General features: G+C 39.1%; 1 protein-coding gene and 1 non-coding gene across 16 annotated transcripts in view; one reads left to right on the forward strand and one right to left on the reverse strand.

The window, feature by feature from the left end:
• The window catches only part of LOC129057111 (GRIP and coiled-coil domain-containing protein 2-like), a 97,009-nt gene that overhangs the window by 6,769 nt on the left and 68,456 nt on the right, over positions 1-21,784 (forward strand). For 6 of the 15 annotated variants that reach the window (XR_010136155.1, XR_010136154.1, XR_010136153.1 and 3 more), the window contains exons 2-10: positions 1,803-1,909; positions 2,375-2,539; positions 3,191-3,295; positions 4,278-4,440; positions 4,901-5,001; positions 5,097-5,174; positions 5,768-5,917; positions 6,957-7,078; positions 9,100-9,276. Coding sequence is in view for 11 of the 15 variants with exons in the window: in XM_063713304.1 (XP_063569374.1) it covers positions 1,803-1,909; positions 2,375-2,539; positions 3,191-3,295; positions 4,278-4,440; positions 4,901-5,001; positions 5,097-5,174; positions 5,768-5,917; positions 6,957-7,078; positions 9,100-9,276 (1,168 nt within the window). In the remaining 4 variants the exon portion in view is untranslated. Of the gene's footprint in view, positions 1-1,802; positions 1,910-2,374; positions 2,540-3,190; positions 3,296-4,277; positions 4,441-4,900; positions 5,002-5,096; positions 5,175-5,767; positions 5,918-6,956; positions 7,079-9,099; positions 9,277-15,783; positions 15,929-18,268; positions 18,358-18,910; positions 19,618-21,784 lie in introns of those variants that run through there. The other 9 variants (XM_063713305.1, XM_063713306.1, XM_063713308.1 and 6 more) reach the window with 9 other exon arrangements.
• On the reverse strand, positions 16,174-16,280 carry LOC129057807 (U6 spliceosomal RNA). Its single transcript, XR_008522588.1, has one exon. It is a non-coding gene; the product is annotated as a U6 spliceosomal RNA (small nuclear RNA).

Here is a 21,784-nt window from a genome sequence, read left to right on the forward strand (position 1 = left end):
CCAACTACCCCGGAGGCTGAGGCAGGAGAATCATTGGAACCCGGGAGGCGAAGGCTGCAGTGAGCCAAGATCGCGCCACTGCACTCCAGCCTGGCAACAGAGCGAGACTCCATCTTAAAAAACCACCAGAGAAGCCTGTGGAGGTGAGCCAAGGACACAAGAGGTCCAGGTCCTCAGGAAAGCCACTGCCAGGCTTCACAGTCCTCTTGGTTAATGTCGTTTCTCTTTTATGCATAATATCTCAGTGGAACTTCCAAATATAAACTTTGCAAGAAAACATAAACAGTGTGCTAGCAATAAAACCACAATTAGATACCACCTCACATCAGTCAGGATGGCTACTATGAAAATGTCAAAAAAAATAACAGGTGCTGGTAAGGTTGCAGAGAAAAAGGAACACTTACACTTTTGGTGGGAGTGTAAATTAGTTCAGCTATTGTGGAAAACAGATCCCTCAAAGACCTAAAAACAGAAATACCATTTGACCCAGCAATCCCGTTACTGGGTATATACCCAAAGGAATGTAAGTCATTGTGTCATAAAGCCACATGTACGTGTATGTTCTCTGCAGCACTATTCATGATAGCAAAGACGTGGAATCAACCGAAGGGCCTGTCAGTGGTAGACTGGATAAAGAAAATTGGTATATATACACCATGGAATACTACACAGCCATAAAAAAATATGAGATTACGTCCTTTGCAGGGACATGTATGAAGCTGGAAGCCACTATCCTTAGCAAACTAATGCAGGAATGGAAAACTAAATACCACATGTTCTCATTTATAAGTGGGAGCTAAATGATGAGAACACATGGACACATACAGATGAGCAACAGACACTGGGGCCTAATAGAAGGTGGAGGGGTAGGAGGAGGGAGAGGATCAGAAAAATAAGTAATGGGTACCAGGCTTAGTACTTGGATGGGGAAATAATCTGTTCAACAAACCCCTGTGACACAAGTTTGCCTACATAACAAACCTGCACATGTACCCCTGAACTTAAAAAATTTTTTTAAAACACCATTTTGCTAGTAATTTTGCAGGCACATTTATGGGAAGAAAATAGAAGTTTTCCAGAAACAAAGGCAAAAACAGGATTTATAAGGAAGGAGAGAGAGAGAAAAAGAACTACATGCAATCTCGAAACTGAATCTCATTTACATATTTTGGTGGATAACCTAATTAGCTTGTGTGTGGCAAAAAAGTCTGATCATTCTGTCCTTCAGTAGGCCAACTAGGAATATCAAAGAAAATTCAGTTGGCTTTGGATTCTTCAGGAAATACTGAAAGTGTCACTGCAGAGTGTGAGAGACTAAATCTATGAATGTCTTCCAGTGTTCTTTCATTAGCACCTTTACCTTATATTAGGTCAGGCCTGGAATATTTCTCTCATCAGAATTCTTCAGGTAGAGTTAGGTATCCAGGTTAAACTTTTTATCCTCTGTCCTTAAATTGTGTTTATAAAACGTTTTATCTATCCTTAAATTGTGGTTACATTTCAGAAGTTCATTTTTGTTAATGAGTAGAATATTTAACCTTGGAGCTATTATATTGTTTATATTTAAAATTTTCTTCTCCTTTCATATGTTTCCCCCACCCTCCAATACTAAAAGTTACCCAAAATATGCTAATTTTATTACCTAATGCCAGTTAGGTATTCTGTTCAACTTGGGTAAATATTTTAAGCATCTGGAATGGACTCATGAATCTTAAGGTGGCTTGATGATGAAGTCTGACCTGTTGAATGCATAATAATATGCCAAAGTTAAATCCTTCTTTTATTGAAGAATCTTTTATTAGAATATGAAAAGCAGTCAGAGCAACTGAATGTGGAAAAAGAACTTGCTGATAATTTTGAACGTCATATTGAAGACCTTACAAGACAATTAAGAAATTCGACTTTGCAGGTAATTTTTTAATAAATCCAAAAATGAAAACTATAACAGGTATATTTTAATCTCAATACTTTTTGCATAAAAAATTAAATATGGTCGGAAACAGAAGTTATTCCCCCCCCCACTTCACCCTCCTTCCCACTTAGGAGAGAAGAATAAGACGAAACAGCTAGCAACTATCTTGCTTATTATTCTAATCTCAGTTCCCCTAGAGAATTGTTTGTTTGTTTGGGGGTTTGTTTGTTTTTCATTTCTGCTCTTTGCTCTGCCAGTGCAACCTGATCTCTTGTAAGGTTTACCATATTAGTATTTCAATGACAGATTTTAAAACTGATTCTTAATATTATTCTGTAGCATGGACTTGGAAATCTTCATTTGTCACACTATGCCAATATTCTCATCAATGTACCTGTTCATTCTTCCTCTGCTGTATATGTTTTCTGCATGTTTATAGTAATGAATCATTTGTCATTTCAGTGTGAAAAAATAAATTCTGATAATGAAGATCTCCTGGCTCGTATTGAGACACTACAGTCTAATGCCAAATTATTAGAAGTACAGATTTTAGAAGTCCAGAGAGCCAAAGCAATGATAGACAAAGAATTAGAAGCTGAAAAACTTCAGAAAGAACAGAAGATAAAGGTAAAAACAATCCTGTGAGATTGATTCACATATATATGATGCATTTACCAAAATATGATTTAAATGAAGGGAAGACTTACTAAAGAGTAGCATTTATGAATACAGCAGAGTTCATTAATTCCTTAATACCAACCATAAATTTGAGAATCCATGCTGTGATTTGGGGGTGTATACATTTTAAACATTGAAATATTTCCAAACTTTCTGTATTTTAGCATGTCAGATTTATTTTATTTATTTATTTTTATTTTTTATTTTTTATTTATTTATTTTTTTTTTTTTTTGAGACGGAGTCTCGCTCTGTCGCCCAGGCTGGAGTGCAGTGGCGCAATCTCAGCTCACTGCAAGCTCCACCTCCCGGGTTCACACCATTCTCCTGCCTCAGCCTCCCGAGTAGCTGGGATTACAGGCAGTCACCACCATGCCCAGCTAATTTTTCGTGTGTGTTTTTAGTGGAGACGGGGTTTCACTGTGTTAGCCAGGATGGTCTCAATCTCCTGACCTTGTGATCCACCCGCCTCAGCCTCCCAAAGTGCTGGGATTACAGGTGTGAGACACCACGCCAGGCTGTCAGATTTATTTTAAAGCCCCTTAAAAATACCTTTTTAATGTTGGTTGGGTTGTGTGGGTTGTTTTTATTTTTAATTTCAGGAACATGCCACTACTGTAAATGAACTTGAAGAACTTCAGGTACAACTTCAAAAGGAAAAGAAACAGCTTCAGAAAACCATGCAAGAATTAGAGCTGGTTAAAAAGGTAAAATAAAACACTAGGATGAAAATTGATGTAATGTTCACATTGTTCTGTTTTGTTGTTCTATTTGTTCTGTTCTCTCTGCGATCTCACGCTGTGGCCCAGGCTGGAGTGCAGTGGCGTGATCTCGGCTCACTGCAACCTCCGCCTCCCGCGTTCAAGCAATTCTTGTGCCTCAGCCTCCCAGGTAGCCGAGATTCCACGCATGCGTCAGCACACCCGGCTAATTTTTTGTATTTTTGGTAGAGATGGAGTTTCACCAATTTGGTTAGGCTCGTCTGGAACTCCTGACCTCAAATGATCCACCCATCTCAGCCTCTCAGAGTGCTGGGATTACAGGTGTGAGCCACCGCACTCAGCCTGCATTGTTAAACTATTCTATACATTTTGAAAAGAAGTGTTTTAGAATGTTACTTGTGGTACTAAAATAATGCTTTATAAATTATTTGCTCAAAAAATTGAAAATTTAACTTAATTGTCTAAGTACCAGTCCTTTCAGAAGAATCTAGGCTCCTGATTTACAAGATTTTGGTTTGACATTTCATTTTGTATACATGATTGTTGTATGACACATTAAGATTTAATTAATGTCAAAGCTTGAAATTTGTATTATACTTAAAACTTTGGCTGACTTTACTCCTTCAAAGATGAGGCTAAAAAGAAATGTCCTATAAGAGCCACTTGACATATTAGTATTTTATAAATAAGAGCTCCGCAAGCTACAACTGTCAGTTGTAGTTAGTTATAATGAAATAAAATGAAACTAAGAAAGTTGGGTTAAACTACTAGAAAATATTTTGTGAAATTAAAAACTAGAAAATATCCAACTCCTGATTTCTTTGTTACAGTGTAAACGATTTCAGTATTACAGAAAAGCACCCATTTATTGCTGTGGCATCATTTTAGCAATTTTACAAATGACAAAAAAAATTTACAAATGAACTGATCTACTATTGTGTAAATCTTCTACTTATAAAATGTGCAGGATGCCCAACAGACCACATTGATGAATATGGAAATAGCTGATTATGAACGTTTGATGAAAGAACTAAATCAAAAGTTAACTAATAAAAACAACAAGATAGAAGATTTGGAGCAAGAAATAAAAATTCAAAAACAGAAACAAGAAACCCTACAAGAAGAAATAAGTGAGTTAAAGAAAATTCACTTTACCTTTTAATTATTTCATCATAACAACTTGATTTGGTGGGGGGCATTACTTGTTTATTTCACCAGTCTTTCACTGTCAGTCGGGTGTTTAACACAGTGATAAATGTTACTGGGGACCCAGAATGGGTGTAAAACTATTTGCCATTAAGATGTTTATAGTCCACATTTATTCACTTTAACATTTCTTAAGTACCTTGCTGTTTCCTGGTCTGGGTTAACTAAGATTGTCTATGGGTTGTAATTGTTACAGCCAGGAGATGGGTACAGTAGAGTTTATGGCACTGTTGTTACTACTGTCACATATGTTTGAAGTATTCCATAATAAAAAGCTAAAACAGGCTTAAAGATAAGCCAATACAAAGAAGACATATTTATGTATTTAAATTCACTGATAAAAATTGTTACATCTTTTTCTGCTGAAATTATTTCTTGTGCTAGCTTCATTACAGTCTTCAGTACAACAATATGAAGAAAAAAACACCAAAATCAAGCAATTGCTTGTGAAAGCCAAAAAGGAACTGGCAGATTCAAAGCAAGCAGTACGTTAATTTTTCAGTTTCCTATTTTAGTACTTGTTCATAATTTATTTGTGAGTAACATTAAAAAAAATTTAACCAAGATTCTCATTCTGTAGGAAACTGATCACTTAATATTTCAAGCATCTTTAAAAGGTGAGCTGGAGGCAAGCCAGCAGCAAGTAGAAGTCTATAAAGTAAGGGTTTTACTTTTTAAGATTAAAAAAAGTTTTTTCATGTAGAAGTGAAGTACCATTTAGAGATTTTATTAATTATCCTATAAGGATATCTAGAAAGATTCCTCAACATTTTGAGGAAGTTACAACAATAAATCAAATCTGGCATATAACTGGAGTGTATTGGTTAGCTCAAGCTAGATTATTTTCACGTATTTGGAAATTCGTAGTATACTATAGAATAGTGCAAAATAAAATAAGCCTGCATCTGAACTTAATGATATTGCAGTCACAAGGAACAGTTTATAAAATGATTTTATACGTTTGCTATGTTTGTGTATATTTTTATATATATAATGTCTTGAAGTATTTAAACATTGTATGTTAAATATGTAGTCTGGGATGTTCATTTTTTTGAATTGATGTTGGTTTAAGAAAAGATAGCTTAGTGAGAAAATGTTCTACTTGTCTCTACTTTTTCAATAATAATACATAAAAATATTTCACTACTTAATTATGCCTTATATGTACTTATGTCCCAAACCTAAAGTTTGTATTTTAAGGAAAACCTCTTTAACTAGTGAAGATAGGATATGCTAAAGCTAAATTTAAAGATTTACCCCCAGATACAGCTGGCTGAAATAACATCAGAGAAGCACACAATCCACGAGCACCTGAAAACCTCTGCAGAACAGCACCAGCGTACGCTAAGTGCGTACCAGCAGAGAGTGACAGCAGTACAGGAAGAGAGCTGTGCTGCCAAGGTGCGTTCTTCAGCCACAGCAAGCCACTAGGATTTTATTATCGCTAGTCATTGGTTTACTCCAGGGCTGTGCTCTCCCTTTTTAGTATTTTGCTGTTAAGAGCACTTATTAGATTAAGACCTGTTCAGTTAATCTGGGTCTAACCGCAATCCCATGCCAACCCTAATCGTAACTTGGATCACTTTTTTTGCCAAAAGGAAAAACATGATGTTTTTTCCATTTCAACCTTGTTTTGCAATTTGTGTGTCACTTATTTATAAAGCTTTTTTTATTAGAAAAGTGTTACAATTCTTAGGGCTAAATGATTATAAATAACATTTTAATAGCATGGCTGTGGGGGGCCTACTTTCTTGTCATCATCCAAAACAGACACAGTGCAGTGGTTGTGTTAGATGCAGCTCTTATTTAAGCAATCATGGCAACACTGTTGTGGGAGTTTACAGATCACTTCAAGAAAGTGGAAGACCTAGGACTTAACACTTAACCACCCTGTTTTGAAAACTGAAGTTCAAATAACTTAATTTCTTTGAGTTAATTTTTCTCAAATTTATAAAAAGAGGAGATATCATAAGAGAAAATGTTTATAAAGTTCCAAAAGTACATAGTGTCACTATAAAATGTATGGTTAGTAAATTAATCTACCAGGGTAGAAGACATGGTAGAAACGGATCTCTTATCAGAAAATATGTATTATTGAGAGGCCTTTAAAAAGTGTAAGGCCTCCCAACATGAAGACCTGATAAATGTTGGAGGCAATGGATATCCTAATTACCCTGATTTGCTTATTACACATTGTATGCATCCATCAAAATATCACAGGCACCCCATAAATATGTACAATTATGTATCAATTAAAATTTTTTAAGTGTAAAGCCAACAGAAGTATGCTTTTTAGCAAGGTTAATCAAGAAACCAAAAAGAATGTCAGCTATCTTTCTCATTTTCAAAAACAGGTTTTTATCTCAATTTGTTAATCTCTGAAAGAAAACAGAAGGACCCTGTTACAATAGAAAACGTTTCTCTCTTTTAAATGTTATAGGCAGAACAAGCTACTATAACCTCTGAATTCGAGAGCTACAAAGTCCGAGTTCATAACGTTCTAAAACAACAGAAAAATAAATCTGTGTCTCAGGCTGAAACTGAGGGCGCTAAACAAGAAAGGTAAAGTCTAAATTAAATATGCAGAGTTTTCCTCCCACAGTGCAGGTTCTTCACCAAGTAGATTGAAAATCCTATTATGATTTTTTTTGTTTTTTTTTTTTTTTTGAGACAGAGTTTCGCTCTTGTTGCCCAAGCTGGAGTGCAGTGGTGCAATCTCAGCTCACTGCCACCTCTGCTTCCTGGGTTCAAGTGATTCTCCTGCTTCAGCCTCCTGAGTAGCTGGGATTACAGGCGTACACCATCATGCCTAGCTAATTTTTGTATTTTTATTAGAGATGGGGTTTCACCATGTTGGCCAGGCTGGTCTCAAACTCCTGACCTCAGATGATCCACCCACCTCAGCTTCTCAGAGTGCTGGGATTACAGACGTGAGCCACAGCACCTGGCCTAAAATCCTATTATGATTTTTAACTGTGAAATTATGTATATTGTTACCAAAGAGAACAGAATTTCTTGGCTTCACTGTGTCTGCAAACAGTAACAGGGAAACTTCATTACAAAGGACACTGTTGCAAACTCTAAAATTAGATGTTAAAGTGCACAGTGAAGCCAGGATATGAGATAATAGGCTCACAGTTCAATCTTGTCTTAATAAGATCTTGTCATGGTAGAAAATACAGGCATTAAAATTACATTATGATTTGTTTTTCCAATTTTGAAAATTTAGAAGTAAAAATCAAAATGCTAAGTATACTTATTTGCCATTAATTTAGGTTAAACAGAAGTTGCTTTAAAATATTTCACTTATTTCAAAAATTTTAAATTTAGTACTGAATTTTGGTCTAGAATTAAACTTTTCTTATTTATGACCATTTCAGTTCTATTTGAATGGTATATTGTTTATGCTGCTTTAAAACTAGCATACAGATCCTGTTTGTACTGGGAGTAAGAGAGAGATAGGGCATTCCATGGCATCTGTGTTGAGCGGTTCAGTATTCAAAGCAGTTTTACATCTGGCTCTTACTGTTCTAAACAAGACTAATTATTCTGAAATTTTTGTATGTTTATGTTTCTGTTACTTTCATTTAGGAATCTATTAAATATAGAGACTGTAGATTGAAACATGGTATTTTCTTTCCAGTAGCTCATTATATAAAGGGGAAATTAGATACTGATACATTTCATAAATATAAATGTCACCATTTTCAAGAGCCATTTTTGACCATGCCTAAATTTTGAGTTCACATTATATGAATGTAAATGTTTTGTGTTCCTTCTACTTTCTTATAATATACATTAAAAAAAAAGAAACTAATAGTGTATTGTACTCATTGTGGCAGAATCAGGATTTTAACTATTTCCACCTAGTGTTTTTTCCAAGTCTAAAAAGACCTGCTTTTCTTCAGGGATTATCTTTCACTGTAACTTGGTCTGACATACCATTCTTATAACAACAATTTAAGAACTGTGTGAGTGCGCCGGGCATGGCAGTTCACACCTGTAATCCCAGCACTTTGGGAGTCCAAGGCTGGAGGATCACCTGAGGTCAGGAGTTCAAGACCAACCTGACCAACATGGTGAAATGCTGTCTCTACTAAAAATAAAAAATTAGCTCAGTGTGGTGGTGGGTGACTGTAGTCCTAGCTACTCAGGAGGCTGAGGCAGGAGGATCACTTGAACCTGGGAGGTGGAAGTTGCAGTGAGCCGAGATTGCACCACTGCACTCCAGCCTGGGCAGCAGAGCCAGACTCCGTCTCAAAAAAAAAAGTAGTGTGAGGTTTTTTCTTTAACTGACATAGTCCTGTAACATAAAATAGGCTATTTTGATGCCCCTTTTTGAATATGAAATTTTAAATTTTGGAGAAATTTTTTGTAAATCTGTAGTGCCTAAGATTTTAAATCTGGCTATAGTATCTTTTGTATTATATTTAATCCTAGTCTTGAATTCTTCAGACTATTATATTTCCTTTAGAATCATCCAAGTGTATGGCATTGAAAGGTTGAACGGTTAAACTATATTTGAAACCACAAAATCAAATTCACCTTTTTCAAAAAATTTTAAAACTGTATTTCTGTTTTAGGGAACATCTGGAAATGCTGATTGACCAGCTAAAAATGAAATTACAAGATAGCCAAAATAACTTACAGATTAATGTATCTGAACTTCAAACATTGCAGTCTGAACATGATACACTGCTAGAAAGGCACAACAAGATGCTGCAGGAAGCTGTGTCCAAAGAGGCGGAACTCCGGGAAAAGTAAGGCTGTTAGCAGCACTAACGCTGTACCAGACAGCAATGTATTTCTTTGTTGAAACTTCTAATATGTTGATCCTTGAGATAAATGCAGATTAGAAAATAAAAAATAGACATTTCTAAAGGCTTGGTAACTTTGCTTTATCTACCTTAGAGCTTCGCCTTTTACGTTGCTTTTATATTCTGCATTTTTAAGAACAATTAATGTCTATCTGCTCATCCAGTATTGTGTCTCCTACAGCCTTGTTGGCTAGGATGTTTCTCTAGAAAAACAAACAAAAACATGCTGCTTTTCCAACCCAGGTATCAAATCATAAGCATTTTTTTTCTAGAAGAAAACACCCAAATAGTTGCTAACTGAAAAAGAATATGCAACTTATCTTTGCAATTCTGTCTTCAATTTGTCATATTTTGTTCATCACTATAATACTTTAAATAGACATTAGAAGTATTGGCAAAATAAATAGATTATTGTGAACAGAAGTTTTCAACTCCTGTGATAAAGAAATTGGGTAGTAGGAGTATTAGGCTGAGGAAAAGAATTCTTCATTGAGCATCTTTTATCAAGGGTGTTAAGATAATTTTATCACAGATTTGCTTATATAATATATACCTAATCTTATGCTAATCGGAAAAATGAAAGCAGGTTTAGCTTTTTGTGGCTTCTGTCTGTTAACAGTGTAATTTGCCTGTTAATCATGTAAACCAAAGTTTCAGGGAAGATGTACCAGTTTTCTAACTGCCTATCACCAGGGTTTACCATGAGATTATCTTATATATAGTGATGTTTGCTTGATATTCTCCAACACTTATTCTTTAGGAAAGTTATTGCAAATTACATTGCTAACACAAATAAAGTACTGTTGATTCCTCTAAAGTAACTCAGTCTTTCAGTAAGTGTTTTTTGAGCACCTACTGTGTGCCAGTCAGTTTTCATAGCATTTTGAGATATCTTTAGGAGTCTTTCCTCTTCTTCAGAAATATTAAAAACTAATGGTATTGTTACTGTCTGTGCCCAAGTATGAAGAAATAGCCTTCTCTTTATATAGTCTCCACTTTTAAAAAATGTTTTAATATTCATACTTTCTCTATAGCAAATTGTGAAAATGGTTCCAGAGGAATGTGATAATTAGGCTAACTAATTAATATCTGTATTACCCAGAGACTACAGTTAATATAAACACCTCTGTAACAACTGAGACAGAACAGTGAACTTCTGTCAGCACAATCATTCTGATTCCAGATGGGGGGTTTAAGCATTTAGCTTTCAAATTGGTAAATTCATAAATGTCAGTGATACTGCCTGAGAATAGACACTTTACCCTACCTCTAATTTTTATCCTGCTTAGACTATTTTTATAACCTCCGATGGTTCTTCCTTTGCTTTCTTGGTAGATATTGTTTGAACAAAATGCTTGCAAAGAAATGTGTATACACTAGTATTTTCTAGATTCATTAATCAGTATGAACTTAGTAATTAAGATTTCTTTTCTGAAACATGGTATTTTATTGCATTTCTCCTTTCAGCCACCAAACCCTGTTTTAAACCTTGTATGGTGCCCATATGTGTAGCAGGTAGAAAAAATATCTTGGAAAAGTACAGACTAAACTGTTAACAACGTTTATCTACCTGTGGAATTGGGATTTTATCCTGCCAGGCATGAGAGTAATAATAAGGGGCTTTTACTTTTTTCTCTGGCAGCTTTTGTATTTTTTTAATTTTTATGAGAGAATTCTGTGGATCCCCTGTATAAAAGGAAATTTATTTATTTATTTATTTATTTACTTTTTACCAAAGCCAAACATATAAAACATGAAAACTACAGGTAAACCGTTAAAAGTGATGGTTCCCAAATTGTAGGCCCACTGGTTAGTTTCAGGCTGAGTACATAAAAATCACATTGAAAACTACTAAAAGTAGGGAATTCCTAGAACCACTACTGAGATCCTGATTCAGTGGGTGTAACATGAAAACTAGACGTCTCTATTTTCAACAAGGTACTCCAGTGATTCTCATGTGCAGTGAGATTTGAAACAGCTATAGTAAACCAAGTCTGTGTTTGTTGTGGTTCATGTTAATTGACTCAAAAATGGATACTGTCCGCTAAAGTTTTCTGAGTAAATCAAAAGAGTGTGGGGGTTTTTTTTTTAAATGTTTTCAGGGTAGTAGATAAAAGGGAGATTAATCTTACATTTATGTGAGCTACCACATACGATGATGTGAAGAAGTGGACTAATTAAAAGTATAATTATTTTATGCTTTAAATATAGTCCTATTTTCTGATGAACCATGAAAGAAGTTCCTAGTCTGGACAACACAACACAGTTTCTTAACTGGAGTTCTTCATCTGTCATCACTACCATCCTTCTTTCTGTCTGTCTCCTCAGTTGTAAAATGAAGATAACAGATTTACATTGTTCCTCAGTTGGATATTTTTAAGATGAATGGGTCATTGCACTGGGTGTTCATGTATTTTGGTTTTTTGTTTGTTTTGTTTTGAGACAGAGTCTCTCTCTGTTGCCCAGGCTGGAGTGCAGTGGCGCAATCTTGGCTCACTGCAATCTCCACCTCCTGGATTCAAGCCATTCTCCTGCCTCAGCCTCCGAAGTAGCTGGGATTATAGGTGCCCACCACCACACTCGGCTAATGTTTGTGTTTTTGGTAGAGACGGGGTTTTGCCATGTGGGCCAGGCTGGTCTCGAACTCCTGACTTCAGGTGATCCTCCTGCCTCGGCTTCCCAAAGTAGTAGGATTACAGGAACAAGCCACCACGCCCTGCCTCATGCATTTTAAAATGAGATGTTTCAGGGACTAAAACTGCGCAGGGACCAAAGAAAAAATGAGTCCAGGAAAAGAGTTGGCTGAGAACATTACTGAGGAGAATTTACTCTGCTGCTGCAGGCTGCTAAGAACATAGACGACCACTGCACGGGCAGTGTCTTTATGGGCCAAAGTGGGAAAATGTCTGGCTTTGCTCTCTGCTGCCTTATCAATATGCAGCTGACAAAGGGCTGGGTTACTTGAGGCTGGAACCACTGGGTGCCATGCACGTACTAACAATCCACACAGGCCAGCAGGAACTGCCCCATTGTTCTGCCCATTGATCAAGAATATGACAGTCAGGGCCACCACCACTTTGTTCCTGCAATGTGGGGAAACTGCAAATCTATGAAACTTGAAAACTTTGCTCAGAGAATGTGCTTAGGGAAATCGCATTCCTCCCAGACATAGCACTCTCGCTGTCTACTTCCCACACAGGAATGGCGGATCAAGTATTTAGAAGGGGCTGCTCTCTGTCTGGGATTCTCCAAGGAGCTATTGGAATAGCAAATGCCCCTTTGGCTGGCTAGACTGTTTCAACTGAATCCCAGCCAAAAATGGAAAAGCAGGTGCCCTCTCTCCCTTCTCCAGCTCTCTCTCCCCCTCAGTCGAGCCTTCCAGCCTTTGTCAGAGCAGAACTGCCCTGGGGTTCAACACTGGTGGAGGAGGCAGCTGCCCAGTTTTGAGGAGGGCAAAATCTCTCTGCTCCCAGTCCCTAACTCACATCCCCATCAAATGTTGGGAGTTCCACCGTTAGAGATGCAGTTAGGGCCAGGCTCAGTGGCTCACGCCAGCACATAATCCCAGCACTTTGAGAGGCTAAGGTGGGTGGGTCACCTGAAGTCAGGAGTTCAAGACCAGCACGGCCAATATGGTGAAACCCCATCTCTACCAAGAATATAAAAATTAGCTGGGTGTGGTGGCATGCGCCTGTAATTCCAGCTACCTGGGAGGCTGAGGCAGGAGAATTACTTGAACCCGGGAAGTGGAGGTTGCAGTGAGCTGAGATCATGCCACTGCACTCCAGCCTGGGTGACAGAGCAAGACTCTGTTTCAAAAAAAAAAAAAAGAGATACAATTGGGCTCAATGCGGTGGCTCACATCTACAATTCCAGCACTTTGGGAGGCCGAGGCAGAAGGATATATTGAGCCCAGGAGTTTGAGACCAACCTGGGCAACATAGGGAGACCCCACCAAAAATAAAAATAAAAAAAGCCGGGCATGGTGGTGCACGCCTATGGTCCCAGCTAATCAGAAGGCTGAGGCAGGAGGATTGCTTGAGCCCAGGAGGTTGAGGCTGCTGTGAGCTGTGATTGCACCTCTGCAGTCCAGCCTGGGCTACAGCATGAGACACTGTCTCTAAAAAAATAAAATAAATAAAAAAAGTACAGTTGGCCCTTGAGCAACGTGAGGGCTGAGTTGGCAACTCCTGTAGTGCTGTATCCCCAAAACCTTAACTACTGATAGCCTACTGTTGACCAGACGCCTTACCTGTAACATGAACTGTCAATTACCCATGTTTAGTGTAAGTATTCTATACTATATTTATACAATAAAGTAAGCTAGAGAAAAGAAAAGCTTATTGAGAAAATCATAAAGAAGATAAAATGTATTTATTATTCCTGAAGTGAAAGTGGATCATCATAAAGGTCTTTATCCTCATCATCCTCATGTTGAGTAGGCTGAGGGGGAGGAGGAAGAAATGGAGGGGTTGGTCTTGCTGTCCCAGCGGTAGCAGAGGCAGAAGTTGTGGAGGGAGTGGGAGTCGAGGCAAGAGAGGCAGGCGCACTTAGTGCAACTTTTATTGAAAAAAAAATCTGCATGTAAGTGGACCCCTGCAATCCAAACCCGTGTTGTTCAAGGATCAACTGTATTTCTCTAGGGTTTGTTAGTGACACTGGAGAAGGTGCTTTAAAATGCCAGTATGGGCCAGGCATGGTGGCTCACGCCTGTAATCCCAGCACTTTGGGAGGCCGAAGTGGGCAGATCACCTGAGGTCAGGAGTTCAAGACCAGCCTGGCCAACATGGTGAAACCTCGTTTCTACTAAAATACAAAAATCAGCCAGGCGTGGTGGTGGGTGCCTGTAATCTCAGCTACTTGGAAGGCTGAAGCAGGAGAATCGCTTGAGCCTGGAAGGTAAAGGTTGCAGTGAGCTGAGATCACGCCACTGCACTCCAGCCTGGGTGACAAGAGTGAGACGCCATCTCAAAAAAAAAATAATAAATAAATAAATAAAAATAATAATAGAAAAATACAAATGCCAGTATGTAAGTATGTGGCCAAAGGAGGCCATATTTTTACACAATTTGTGTTAGTCTAGATTCAGTGATGGCATTTGCTGGCTGTCACCTTGAGAAGCAGGGAAGGGACCAGGAACACCTACTTCCTGACAGAACAGGAGAGGCTTAGGTGCATAGACTCCCATATGAAGTGCTGAAATGGAGACACACACAGCTTGTTTTGGGGGAGAAGAGCTTATGGTGTATGGTGGTGGGGGTGCTCTCTGAGGATAATTTTCTCACTATTTTGCCTAGGGCCTCTAAAATCTAAAACACAGAATTGGAAAATTCCTAGAAAGGCTGTTGTTGCTGTGATGTCATTCACTGTTAGGAAGATTTTTTGGTTATAGCTCTGGTTGAGTAGGATCCAGCTGCTTATCTGTTTACTGTCAAAAGTGTCATCTCAGCTGGGCACAGTGGCTCACGCCTGTAATCTCAGCACTTTGGGAGGCCAAGGCAGGTGGATCACGAGGTCAGGAGTTCGAGACCAGCCTGGCCAACATGGCAAAACCCTGTTTCTACTAAAAATACAAAAAATTAGCCAGGCGTAGTGGCAGGCACCTGTAATCCCAGCTACTTGGGAGGCTGAGGCAGGAGAATCTCTTGAACCTGTGAGGCAGTGGTTGCAATGAGTCAAGATCACGCCATTGCACTCCAGCCTGGGCGACAGAGTGAGACTCCGTCTCAAAATGAATAAATAAATAAAGTGCCATCTCCAGCCTAACATTCTTCAGCTTGAGGGCAATAAATTCTGAGTACTGAAGGCAGATACACAGAGGCGGCTTATGTACAACTACCTTGGTTCAAGTTCAAGGGCATTTTCTTCTAACAAAACCCATCATCTGTTTTCCAGCAACTATAATAGGATGTTGATTTTTTCATTTCATCTCCTATAAAGAAATCTGGAAATTCAGCATCTTTATTTCCTTTAGAATTTTTCTGTGTTAGTTACATGGTGTCCACTATATTTTCAAAAAATCTGGCCAGGCGCAGTGGCTCATGCCTGTAATGCCAGCACTTTGGGAGGCCAAGGCAGGTGGATCACCTGATCTTAGGAGTTCAAGACAAGACTGGTCAACATGGTGAAACCTCATCTCCACTAAAAATAAAAAAATTAGCCGGGCATGGTAGCACACACCTGTAATCCCAGCTACTCAGGAGGCTGAGGTAGGAGAATCACTTGAACCCGGGAGGCGGAGGTTGCAGTGAGCCGAGATTGCACCACTGCATTCCAACCTAGGCAACAGAGTGAGACTCCATCTCAAAAAAAAAAAAAAAAAAGAAGTTTTAAATTTTGATGTAGTCCAATTTATCTATATTTTTTGTTGTCTGTGCTTTTGGTGCCATATCCAAGAGATCATTGCCAAATCCATTGTCATGAAGTGCTTTCCCTATGTTTTCTTTTAAGAGTTGTATAGGCCAGGTACAGTGGCTCACAGTTGTAATCCCAGCACTCTGGGAGGCTGAGGCGAGAGGATGGCCTGATCCCAGGAATTTAAGACCAGCCTGGGCAACACAGTGAGACCCCATCTCTAAAAAAAAAAAAAAGGTAAGAAAGAAAAAGAAAAAAAAAGAGTTTTATCATTTTAGGTCTTACATTTAGGTCTTGGATTCATTTAGAGTTAATTTTTGTATATAGTGTAAGGGTCCAGTTTCATTCATTTGCGTGCAGATATCTAGTTTTCCTGAAATCATTTGTTGAAAAGACTAATTTCTCCACTGACTAGTCTTGGGACCCTAATTTAAAAACTATTGGACTATATGTATGAGAGTTTATTTCTGGACCCTGTATTCTTTTAATTTTTTAAAATAATTTTTCATTTTTCTTGTCATCCTTGCACAGGGGCCATGCTAATCTTCTCTGTATCTTTCCAATTTTAGTATGTGTGCTGCCAAAATGAGCACTTCTGGGCTCTCTATTCCATTCCGTTAGTCTATATGTCTGTCTGTATGCCAATACTCCACAGTTTGTTTTTGTTTTTTGAAACAACATCTCACTCTGTTGCCCAGGCTGGAATACAGTGACTCAATCTTGGCTCACTGCAGCCTCAACCTCCTGGGCTCACATCATCCTTCCTCAGCCTCCTGAGTAGCTGAGACTACAGGTGTGCACCACCACGCCTGGCTGATTTTTGTATCTTTTGTAGATAGAGTTTTGCCATGTTGCCCAGGCTGGACTATACTGTTTTGATCACTGTGGGTTTGTAATAAATTTTAGAATTAGAAAGTGTGAGACTTCCAACTTTGTTCTTTTTTTTTTTTTTTTTTTTTTTTCACCAGGTGTCACTCTGTTACTCAGGCTGGAGTGCAATGGTGCAATCTTGGCTCACTGCAACCTCCGCCTTTCAGGTTCAAGTGATTCTCCTGCCTCAGCCTCCCAAGTAGCTGGGATTACAGGCACCCACCACCACGCCTGGCTACTTTTTTTATTTTTATTTTTATTTTTTTTTTTTTTATTTTTGGTAGAGACGAGATTTATTTATTTATTTATTTATTTATTTATTTATTTATTTATTCTCTCTCTCTTTTTTTTTGATGGAGTCTTGCTCTGTCGTCCAGGCTGGAGGGCAGTGGCACAATCTTGGCTCACTGCAGCCTCCGCCTCCTGGGTTCAAGCAATTCTCCTGCCTCAGCCTCCCGAGTAGCTGGGATTACAGGCGTGCACCACCACACCCTGCTAATCTTTGTATTTTTAGTAGAGACGGGCTTTCACCATGTTGGGCAGGCTGGTCTCATACTCGTGACCTCAGGTGATCTGCCCACCTTGGCCTCCCAAAGTGCTGCAATTACAGGCATGAGCCACTGCAATTACAGGCGTGAGCTACTGCGCCTGGCCTCAACGTTGTTCTTTTTCAAGACTGCTTTAGCTATTCAGGAACCCTGGTGTCTGAAGTTTAGAATGGGTTTTTCTATTTCTGCAAAAAATGCCCTTGAGATTTGAAAGGAATTGTATTAAATCTATAGACTGCTTTGGTTAATATCAACATCTTAGCAATATTACATCTTTTAACCCACAAACACAGTATATCTTTCCATTTATTTGTGTCTTCTTTAATTTCTTTTGGCAATGTTTTGTAGTTTTCTTTTCTTTTTTGAGACTGGGTTTTGCTCTGTTGCCCAGGTAGCTGGAGTGCAGTGGTGTAATCATGGCTCACTGTAGCCTCAACTTCATAGGCTCAAGTGATCCTCCCACCTCAGCCTCCTGAGTAGCTGGGACTACAGGCTCAAACCACCATGTCTGGCTACCTTTTTTAATTTTTATTTTTGTAGAGACAGAGTCTTGCCAAATTGCCCAGCTGGTTTCAAAGTTCTGGGCTCAAGCAATCCACCTGCCTCAGCCTCCCAAACTGCTGGGATTACAGGCATGAGCTACTGTAACTGGCAGTAGTTTTCAGTGTGTCATTTTTTACCTCCTTGGCTAAGTTATTCCTCAATATATATATTTTTTGATGTTACTGTTAATGCAATTATTTTCTTAATTTCCTTTTGGATTATTCATTGTTAGTATATAAAAGTGCAACTGATTTTTGTATGTTGAGATTGTATCCTGCAGCTTTGTTGAATCTGTTTATTAGTTCTAACAGATGTTTTTGGTGGAATATTTGTGGTTTTCTACCTAAAAGATCATGTTGTCTGGGAACATAAATCATTTTATTTCTTCCTTTGCAATTTGATGCATTTTTTTTTGTCTTGCCTAATTGATCTGGCTAGGATTTTCAGCACTATGTTAAATAAAAGTGGTGAAAGTGAGCATCCTTGTCTTGTTTCTGATCTTAGGGAAAAAGTTCTCAGTCTTTTAGCGTTGAACATGATGTTAGTTGTGTGTGCTTCTCATGTATGGCCTTTATTATGTTGAGGCAGTTTTCTTTTCTTTTCTTTTTTTTTTTTGACAGGGTCTCGCTACATTGCCCAGGCTGGACTCAAACTCCTGCGCTCAAGTGATTCGCCTGCCTCAGCTTCCCAAAGTGTTGGGATTACAGGTGTAAGCCACCACACCCAGTCACAGTTTTCTGCTAGTGTCATACATCTTTAATGTCATATATCACATTGTTTGATTTTCATATGTTGAACTATCCTTGCATTCCAGGAATAAATCTTACTTAGTCATCATGTATAATATTTTAGTTGTTCTATTGAACTCTATTTGCTAGTATTTTGTTAAGAATTTCTATGTCAATATTCACCAAGAATATTGGTCTGTAGTTTTCTTTTCTTGTAGTGTCTGTCTGACTTCCATATCAAGATAGCGCTGGCTTCACATAATGAATTTGGAAGTATTCTTTCCTCTTCGATTTTTTTGAAATTAATTGAAATGCATATAAATCTACTTTTAATAAAGTCTGTGGTTAGCATTCAGTTTGCAAGATTCCTGAAAACTTAACAGTGGGCTCTCCTGAGCTTGGATGAACTAGCTCCAGCACCATCCTGAAAGTGATCATGCTTGAGGAGTCCCAAAGTGTTCATTTTTGTTGTTAAGATTCTGGACAGAGAGAAGGAAAGAGACTACTTTAAATTTTTTTTTTTTTTTAATTAAGACAGGTTTTCACCATGTTGACCAGGCTGGTCTCAATCTCCTGACCTCATGTGATCCACTCGCCTTGGCCTCCCAAAGTGTTGGGATTACAGGTGTGAGCCACTGCACCCAGCCAGAAAAGGGACTACTTTTTAATTGAGAAAGGGAACTATTTCTTACTTGATGAGAAGAAATGCTTTTCCTAATGAGTTCATATGCCTAACAAAAGGACATACATAGAAATTTTTATTGAAACTGTACTTACATTATAATGCTTAAAAGGTGAACGCAACTCAACTCTTCATCTGAAATAAAAGAGATAAGTAAATTGTGGTCTATTTATGCAATGGAATACTAAACCACCCATAAAGTGAATGAACTTTAGCTGCATGAAACAGCATGGATAAACTTCATATGCATAATGTTGAGTGAAAAGAGTAAGAGGGACACACAAAAATACATATCACTTGATTCCATTTATACAAAGTATAAGAATAGGTAAAACCAATTCATATTGTTAGAATCAACATAGTGGTTACCTCTGGGGAGCTCTTGATTGGGAGAGGGCAATGAGCAAAGCTTCCAGATGACCGGAAATGTTCTATATCTTGACATGACAGGTGGTTACGTGAGTGTGCACATATGTAAAATCTCATTGAGCTGTATACTTAAGATACGTGCGTGTTACTGAAAGTTTATTGTATTTCAATAAAAAGCTAACAAAATGCCTTTCTTTATTTTTTAATTCTACTTTTAAATTTCAAGAGCTTTTTTAAAAAATAGCCTATAGGCTTTTTTTAAATTTTAAATTTTAAATTAAAAAATTTTTATATTAAAAATGCCTTCATATTTCTACTTTCTTTTAGTTAGACTGCATCACAGGCTTGTTTTAAGAGGCTAAAAAACAGAGGAGCTAAAAGAAAATTCCTTCCAGCCCCCTGACCCCTTCACTACTCTTTTTTCTAGTGTTCACAATTTAATGTCTTCCTTCCACTCATTCTTGATACTCATGAATGCTGGAACAAAAATGGTTCTGTCTCATTCAGCCTTCAGAAAAAGAGCTGAAACCCAGCTCCTTCTCACCATCTCCACTGGTAAGACCAGGGTTCAAGCACAGTCCTCTCTTGTTGGGGTTAGTGCAGTCACTTCCTGTTATGAACTGAATTATGTCCTCCCAAAATTCATATGCAGAAGCCCTAACCCCTGGCATGACTATATTTGGAGATAGTGCCTTTAAAGAAGTGAAAGGAGATGATAATGGTGGAGCCGTGATCCAATACGACTGTTGTCCTTAGAAGAGGAAGGGACACAGGGGTGCACAGACAGAGGACAGGCCCTGTTAGGACACAGCACAAAGGTGGCCGTGCACAAGCCGAGGAGAGAGGCCCTTGGAGAAACCAAACCAGCCGACACCTTGATCTGGGACTTCTAGTCTCAGGAACTGTTAAGAACACAAATGTCTGTTGCTGAAGCTGCCCAGGCTGCAGTATCTTGTTATGGCAGCCCTCGAAGACTAGTACAGCTTCTGACGGGTCTCTCTGTCCTGCCCTTGCCCACAGTAGTCTATGGTAACACAGAAGCTGGGGAGCCCATTAAGATGTCATCGGGCATGTCTGTCTTTTGTGTAAAACTGTTGGCTTCTCCTCCACCCAGCAGTAGCCCACAACCTGACGCCGGTCACAGTCTTGTATCATTCGGCCTCTACTCCCTCTCTGACCTTGTCTCCTATAGTCTCACCTCCTCGCCTGTGGCCTCTTTGCTCTTTCTTGGACATTCCAAGCATAGTCCTGCCTTAGGGCCCTTGGCATTGTCCTCCCGCCCCAAACAGGCTTCCTCCAGAGAGCAGCATGACTAGCTATCCACTCCTCCTCCTCCTTCAGGGTGATCCTCAGTGTCCTGTTGTCAGTCAGGCTTGCCTGCCTGCCTGCCTGCCTGCCTGCCTGCCTGCCTGCCTGCCTTCCTTCCTTCCTTCCTTCCCTTCCCTCCTTTCTTTCTTTTTTTTTTGACGGAGTTTCATTCTTCTTGCCCAGGCTGGAGTGCAATGGCGCGATCTCAGCTCACTGCAACCTCCACCTCCCAGGTTCAAGTGATTCTCCTGCCTCAGCCTCCTGAGTAGCTGGGATTACAGGCATGTGACACCATGCCCAGCTAATTTTGTATTTTCAGTAGAGACAGGGTTTCTCCATGTTGGTCAGGCTGGACTCAAACTCCTGACCTCGTGATCCACCCGCCTCGGCCTCCCAAAGTGCTGGGATTACAGGCATGAGCCATTGCGCCTGACCTCTTCTTTTTTTTTTCAAGATGGAGTCTTGCCCTGTCACCCAGGCTGGAGTGCAGTGGCATAACCTTGGCTCACTGCAACCTCTGCCTCCCAGGTTCAAGCAATTCTCATGCCTCAGCCCCTTGAGTAGCTGGGATTATAGGCACCTGTCACCACTCCCAGCTGATTTTTGTATTTTCGGTAGAGATGGGGTTTCACCATGTTGGCCAGGCTGGTCTTGAACTCCTGGCCTCAAGTAATCCACCTGCCTCAGCCTCCCAAAGTGCTGGGATTACAGGCACAAGCCACCAAGCCCAGCCTTTCAGTCAGGCATTCTGACCAAGCAACACAGAATAACAAACTCTACCCTCATCCTGACATTCTTTTTCTTTCTTCCAGGAGTTAGGTAAAGTTATTTATGCTACATCTATTCCACAGAAAACTAGGCAATGATCCCACAATTCTAAATGACTGTGCAGATGTTAAGTGGCATGGGAGAGAAAGTAAACGTAAACAGAAGATATAGAACAAAATGGAGGGTGTCAGTTTGGATGTTTGTCTTTCCCTCAAACCTCATGTGGAAATTTGATCCCAGTGTTGTGGGTGGGTCTAATGGAAGTGTTTGAGTCATGTGGG

Source organism: Pongo abelii, chromosome 12 (assembly GCF_028885655.2).
Source record: "Pongo abelii isolate AG06213 chromosome 12, NHGRI_mPonAbe1-v2.0_pri, whole genome shotgun sequence".
In the NCBI taxonomy this organism is placed as follows: domain Eukaryota; kingdom Metazoa; phylum Chordata; class Mammalia; order Primates; family Hominidae; genus Pongo; species Pongo abelii.